This window comes from Budorcas taxicolor, chromosome 19 (assembly GCF_023091745.1).
Source record: "Budorcas taxicolor isolate Tak-1 chromosome 19, Takin1.1, whole genome shotgun sequence".
Classification (NCBI taxonomy): Eukaryota; Metazoa; Chordata; class Mammalia; order Artiodactyla; family Bovidae; genus Budorcas; species Budorcas taxicolor.
Genome location: NC_068928.1, coordinates 45927877 through 45935182, shown reverse-complemented (window position 1 = coordinate 45935182; position 7306 = coordinate 45927877). Strand labels below are relative to the sequence as shown.

General features: G+C 50.2%; 1 protein-coding gene across 2 annotated transcripts in view; it reads right to left on the bottom strand.

The window, feature by feature from the left end:
• Positions 1-1260: 1260 nt before the first annotated feature.
• Positions 1261-7306, bottom strand: part of MYL4 (myosin light chain 4) — a 40019-nt gene continuing 33973 nt past the window's right edge. For both annotated transcript variants that reach the window (XM_052658239.1, XM_052658241.1), the window contains exons 4-8: positions 4810-4959; positions 3085-3258; positions 2504-2581; positions 1891-1935; positions 1261-1410 (exon numbers count right to left, since the gene is read on the bottom strand). In XM_052658239.1, the coding sequence (XP_052514199.1) occupies positions 1907-1935; positions 2504-2581; positions 3085-3258; positions 4810-4959 (431 nt within the window). In that variant the 3' untranslated portion in view covers positions 1261-1410; positions 1891-1906. The remainder of the gene's footprint in view (positions 1411-1890; positions 1936-2503; positions 2582-3084; positions 3259-4809; positions 4960-7306) is intronic.

The following is a 7306-nucleotide window of genomic DNA, read 5'->3' as shown; positions in this document are numbered from 1 at the left end:
TGCCTGCCACACCGCTGAAGTCTGTGCTCCCTCTGAAGCCCTGATGCTCCCCCTGATGCAGAGTCCTGTATGGAGTCCTAGGTGTGGCCAGGGAGTCAGTGAGAGGCCCAGAACAAGCAGGGGTGAATCAGGCATCAGGGGCCTTGCTCTCAGGGGAAGAGACACCTAAAGGGCCCATATGAGGATACAAGCACTGGGATTTCCCTGGTGACCCAATGGTTAAGACTGAGTTTCCAATGCAGGGGACAGGTGCAAGTTCGATCCCCAGTCGGGGAACCAGGATCCCCCATGCCATGTGGCGTGATCAAAAAAAGTTATAAGAACCATAAACAAAATGTGGTACCTGCACACATACAGCGGAACACTATTCCTCCTTAAAAAAGAAGGGAATTCTGACACTTAAAAAAGAAGGGAATACAACACAAATGAACTTTGAAGACATTACGTGAAGTGAAATAAACCAGTCACAAAAAGACAAATACACTATGACTCCACTCATATGAGCTATCTAGAGTAGTCAAACCCATAGATCCAGGAAGTAGAATGGTGGTCGCCAGGGACTGGAGAGAGGAGGAAATGGAGATTTATTGTTTAATGGATATAGAATTTCAGTTTTATAAGATGAAAAAGTTCTGGAGACTTGCTACACACCAATGTGAACACACTTAACACTATAGAACTGAACACTTAAAAATTGTTAAGATGGAAAATTTTATATTATGTGCTACAAGAATACTGGAGTGGGTTGCCATTTCCTTCTCCAGGGGATCTTCCCAACCCAGGGACTGAATCTGGGTCTCCTCTATTGCAGGCAGATTCTTCACCATCTAAGCCAGTAGGGAAGTCCCGTTATGTTATGTGCCTTTTACCACAATTTTTTTTTTTTTTTAAAGAAGAGGAGGGAGCAAGGATTATTTGAGGATCCCTTGGTATCCCCAGGGCTCCTAGTGGCCCTCTTTCTGCTTGTCACCCAGACAGGCCTAAGGTAGAGAGTGAGCCTTGGAAGGAAATGAAGCTCCTCCTGATCACAACTCCTCAGACTGCAGACCCTTCCAAAACTCTCTGCTCACGGTCTGACCCTCCTGTTTCTAGCTCCCTGGGCCCCAGCCCATGTCCCCCAGATCCCAGATACTGCTCATTCTTCTGAGGAATATGCATGAGGCCTCAGGTGACATTATCACACACACTCACAAAAACCCAACTCAACGAATTAATTGGCTTTAAAAAACAACTCAGAGGCTGGTTGGGACCTCGGCCCAGGCTTGCTGAAGCTGTTTATTTATGGGGAGGACTGTGGGCCCTGGAAGTCCCCAGGGCTGCCGTGCAGTGGGAAGTCCAGGACTCCAGCTCCAGCTCAGTCACTCTGGGCCTCTTGGTAACTCACCTGGGCTAAGGCCCCGGGCCAGGCACCTGAAAGAGAGCGTGAGATGGAAAGGGTTCTACTTCCCCTCCACACCCCAGCTCCTGATGACGACCCCACTCCCACCAGCCGACACCAAGGCCGAAGGGACTCAGGGAAGCGGGTGAAGAGGATCAGGGTCAAGGGCATAGGCCCGGGACATTCTCTTCCTCCTGAAACCTAGCTTCTCATGGCCAGAAGCCTACAGAGGAAGCCCCACCTGAGCGATTCGTCTGGCCTTGAGAGACCCCGGAAGAGGCAGGAGGATGTGACTGGTGGGTAAAGATTGGGTGCAGAGACCAAGGAGGTGAGGGGCAGGGCAGGAAGGGATGAAGGGGAGGCGACAGGAGCTCTCAGAATGCAGGGGCGACGGGTGGGGCCGGACTGCTCTGTCTCCTGCAGTGTCCTCGAAGGGGGTCAAACCGGAAGAGAAGGGCTCTAGGGCACGTGGTGTGGCTCTGGGCACCCCACGGGAGGTGGGCTGCACTCACCCAGGAGGGGTCTGCTTCACCCAGACATGATGTGCTTGACAAAGGCTGGGAAAGAAGACGGAAAACAGCCACATCACGTGGCCCCTCTCGGCCCCTTAAACCCCTCCTCCCTGGTTTATGCCACCCGACCGCAAACCTTCCCACCACCCTTTCTTCAGACTATGATTCCTTTTCCTGTTTGGGGTTGATGGGGAGAAGATGGAAGAAAGGAAGGGAACCAACCACTGCTCTGTGTGCACGCTCTGTGCTGACAGCAGACATGGATAAAACGAGCTACATTATCTGCCAATCCCTGCAACCCTGGGAAAGGGGCCAGCATCACCCCGTTGCTCAGATGAGAAAACCAATGTTAAGAGAAGGTAAGCGACTTGCTTAAGATCACCCAGCTGGTATATCACAGAGCTATCTCCAAAATCCATGCTCCTGCCATTACACAGTGATGTTCACTCCCAGGAGGGAAAAGAACAATATCCACTGGGAGCTCACCAAAGACCACGGGGTACACATATCCTCTAACTCCTGCGTCTGTTCTGTCCTGCAGCCTCTCCTGGCCTGAGTTGTACCCACCCCACCCCATCCCTGGCTGCCCGAGGAAGTGCGAAATGAGCTGTACCTTCATAATTGATGCAGCCATTGGCATCCTCCTGACCTGCTAACAGCTGCTCCACTTCAGCCTCACTCATCTTCTCTCCTGGGGTGGGAGACAGTGGGCACTTAATGACAGATGGGCAAAGGGGGACCAGCCAAACCCAAACACCCCCTTGAGTCTGATGGCCCAGGACTTCCTAGATCAAGGAACTGGTCAAACCAAACTTCCCCCAAGGCTCTGAAAGGTAGAGTCAAGGTCTTAAGACCCTTCCTAGCCCCCAAGGTCTCTCCCTCTGCCTACAGCCACCAGTGGGTGAGCAGACCAAGGCCCTAGCGACAGAGGCAAAGACAAGGACAGGGGCCCTGGGTCCCACCTCTCAGGCCTCACCCCTGCTCTGCCAGCCTGCTCTCCTCTCCTTCCAACCCTGCTGAGCAAACCCAGTTGGGGACGATGGTACCTACAGAACCCAGGGAGACGGGCTTGGACCAGAACATGAGACTCAGGATGCAGGGAGCCCCACATCACCCCAACATACACCACTCAGACGCTTCTCATCCTCTGTTCCTCTCCCTTGGGCTCCGCCCCTGCCTGGCTGGCATACAAACCCAGAGTGGCAAGGACGTGGCGAAGCTCAGCGCCCATGACCGTGCCGTTGCTCTCCTTGTCAAACACACGCAGCCCCTCCACGAAGTCCTCGTAGGTGCCCTGCTCCTTGTTTCGGGAGATGTGCTGGAGGATGGGCAGGAAGGTCTCAAAGTCCAGCATCTTGGAATTCATCTCTTCCGGCGGGGACCGGTAAGGAAAGGAATCCGACGTGAGCTTGAGGGGAGCAGAGGCTCTGGAGGGGTCTCATCCGGCTCTGCCAGGGTAGCCCAAGCTCAACTGCCGTCACTTCTGGGTGGGGCCCCCAGTCAGGAATCCTGGAGGGCACAAAGCCCCAGGAGCCCGGCAAGAGCTGGCTCTGGGCACTCTTCTCAGTGAAAGGACCCAGGACCTGTGACTCCACCCTGACCTCTGAACTCCAGTCAGCCAGTGGGGCAGGGAGGTGAGCAGCCCCAAGTTCTCACATTCACAAGTTAGACTTCAGACACGTGACAGACTCCCAGTCTCAAGGGTAAACTGATAAGACTGCAAAAAGAAAACTTGGCACAACCCCAAATTTGGGTCCCCTCACTAGTCCCCACCGCCTGGAGCAAGTCTGAATCAATAATGACTAGCACCTTTCTCCCACATTGTGGTGTGTTAAAAGTTTTAACTTAATTTTGTGTTTTTGACAAGCTATAAACTGCAAAAAGAAATTGGCAAAAGACAATTTCTGTTATTAAACTACAGATTGCAATAATTATTTAAAGAATTCCTACTGAACAGTAGGAAAAAGATGAGAAACCTGGAATAAAAACTCTTGAATAGTTACCAAAGTTTAAAAAAAAAACAAACACTTTACTTTCATAGAGGTAAAACCATTTTTAAGTGTCCCAAGGCTGTCATTGCTTTCTTTTGTAACCCAGAAACCTCCCACAGTGGAAAGACCCAAATATCTTTTGCCCTCTGAGAAGCTCTACTGACACGGGCAGGCTCCTGGTCCTCTGGTCCTTTCTGACCCACATCCTTCACTCTTGCTGGTGTCTTCCCCAGCAAGAGTAGGAAGGGAAGGACCCAGAACCAAGGAAGAGGGCAGGAAGGCCCCAATATAGGGCCCAGGAAATCTCTAGAAACGATCCACCCTGGCTAAGGGCTCCTGCCCAGGTCTGCCCAGCCCCAGCCCCTCAGAAGGACTCATGTGTTAGGGCAGCTGTTAGCCTGACTGCCACAGTGACAGATGACATTCACAAATGGGACCCCTTGCACCACTTTCTAAACCCTCATTCACCAAAACCTATCTAATGCAAACCAGTGAAACAGGCATCATTATAGAGCTGAGCCTGAGTTTGCTCTAATTTATGTTAAATGAATAATTTGCAATCTCAGGGCTGTATTATCAGAAACACATTATCTGTGATACAACTCATGGTGGTCACAGGACATCTCAATGCTGTAACACCTCACCCACAATTTCTGGTGGAGGTGGGGGCGGTGGTCAGTTCCCAATTTCCCTCCCAGCCCCCCTGCCCCATGTCCCAGGCGCCCTGAAGCAGTAGAAAGTTGGGCCTGCTCCCCAGGAACTCCCACTCTCACAGAGAAAAGGAGAACAAGCCCAGGTCACACTCTTTTGAGGACTGACCAAGGGCCAGATGTTTCTGGGTAATTCTAGCAATGGGACGCAGGTAACCTGGGGAGAACAGGTTGGTCTTGAAGGGAGAGAGCCCCAGGGGTGGAGAGGGGAGGCTGACCTTCCGGCTTGGGCTTGCCTAGGACACGCAGCACCTCGGCATTGGTGGGGTTCTGGCCCAGAGCTCGCAGCACGTCCCCACACTGCCCATAGGCGATCTTCAGCTCTCCAGTCGGGGTCCGGTCAAACAACGAAAAGGCCTCTTTGAACTCTGCAGAGAAAAGACCGACTGCAGCCCCCTGGGGCCAAGCGAAGGCAGTGACTAGGGGCTGATCAGTTTCTACCCTCGTTGAAGAGCAGGTCAATGGAGTTGATAAAATATTTCTCTATAGCCAGCACGCCAGCCCCTCCCTAGAACCCATGCCCACCCCATCTCTGACAACTAAAGCAGTGTCCTGGAGCCCCCATGACCTGTTCCAGCATTGGGTCTGGGATCTGTTCCAGCAACCACTTGTCACATCATTTGAGGTCTCCCCTGCCTCTATCCTTCCCATCCACTCATCTTTCCTTCTGCAGGTGAGGTGCCTGACAGTGAAAAAAAGCAGGGAAGTAAAAAGAGCACTGGCTCAGGAGTCAGGACTCCTGGGTTCTCCTTCTGGCTCTGCCAACCAATGTAGAATAAGCTGGGCTGGGTCCCAGTTTTCTTAAGCAAACACACCTAGAGTCATACCTCACCTGACCCTCCCAGTTGAGTGCCAAAGGAGGGGGCAGTGTGTGGAGCCACTTTGCAGAGTGATAAGACCCGTTCAGAAGTCAGCCAATAACAGTAATGCCTGTCCCAGGCTGAAAGGGAGCTAGCTCTCAGGTTGGACAAGGTGACAAGGTTGGATAGTCAGCCCACCCCAGCTCTGCCACTGACCCACAGGTGGCCTCAGGCAAACTCCCAACTTCCGTGGGCCCTCTGTCTCTCAGCTCTAAGGGGGAATGACTGTGCATCTGTTGGGGCTGCAGGGGGATGACAAAGCCCCCTAAGCATGGTGTCTAGCACGTGGTAAGTGACTTAGCTAACAGTGTGTGTGTGTGTGCACGCACGCGTGTGGGGTCAATCACATTCAACTCTTTGCAACCCCATGGACTGTCGCCCAACAGTCTCCTCTGTCCTTGGGATTTCCCAGTCAAGAATACTGGAGTGGGCTGCCATGCACTTCTCCAGGATCTTCCCAATCCAGGGATCAAACCCACGTCTCTTGCATCTCCTGCATTGGCAGGTGGATTCTTTACCACCAGTGCCACCAGGAAAGCAGGCAAGTGCTTATTATTACATTTCTAGTTCTGAAGCCAGACTCCCAGAAAATACCAGTGCAGGAGTCCAGGGGGCCAGGCTGAATGAAGGCACTCTTGGGCCCTTTGCAAACAACCTTAATTCCTCACCAATTTGGGTTCAACCAGCTCATTACCAGGGATAATTTGGACTGGGTATGGCATTGAAGTACCCTTGTGCTACCCATGAAGAAGCGGTTTACAAAGTGGATTAACAATATAAACCTAAGAAGAATGTGTGAACTACTTAGGAGAAAAGCTGCTTTTAATCCTAAGTACTTTAGAAACACTTACTTCCTTAGAGGCGGCATATGGATTATTTACAAATCATTCCACATATCAAAACAGGTTCCCCAAGACATTTACCTACAGCTCTTTATTAGGCTTTGTATGAATTGCAAAGAGATAAAACTGCATGTCTTTCAAATTACTAAATAATTGAGCTCAAATTCCATTTCCATTGCTTACTAGCTATGTGACCTTGGGCAAGTAAATATTTAACCTCTATATACCTTTTCTTTTATAAATGGCACCTACCTCATAGGATCCTTAAATTAAATTCAAATAAAATAACAATAGTGCATGTAAAAATATCAACTCTGTCAGTTCCCCAACAATACTGTTAGTAATCTCTCACTGACTTTAATCCCAATTTTAACACTTAACTTTGTGATCTTAGCCAAGCCACATAACCTCACTGAACCTTGGTTTCCTCCTCTGTCAAAAGGAATACCACCGACCTCACAGCTTTGTTAGAAGAGTTAAATTCTTAACATGTAAAGCTATTAGCATGGCTTCTGGCACAAATGCATTGTCCAATAAATATGGTATGCCATGCCCTTCTCCAGGATCTTCCCAATCCAAGGATCAAACCCACATCTCTTGCATTTCCTGCATTGAATCTGCACTCCTAACTCATTTAGAAGAACAAGGGCAAACTTAAAGACGCAGTCTCCACATAAAAGAATGTTATTTAACAGGAAGATTGAACAAGAATAAGAATGATGACCTATGGTTCGAGCACGTATCATGGGCCAGCATCTGAGTTGATAACTTTGCATGAATTACCCCATCTGTGTTTACAAAAACTTTATACTATAGGTATTACTATCCTCATTTATAGGCCACTGCAGATGTGACTTCCAGCCAACTATTAAGGAAAACAAGTGAGGAGAGAGGAGGAGGAGGAAGTGGCCTGTTGTCCCAGTGAATGTCCCTGACTGCTGGGAAGGCTGGCGCGCACATAAAAACCCGACACTGAAGTCTAGGATTGCAACTGGGGGAAAACTAGCCCAGTG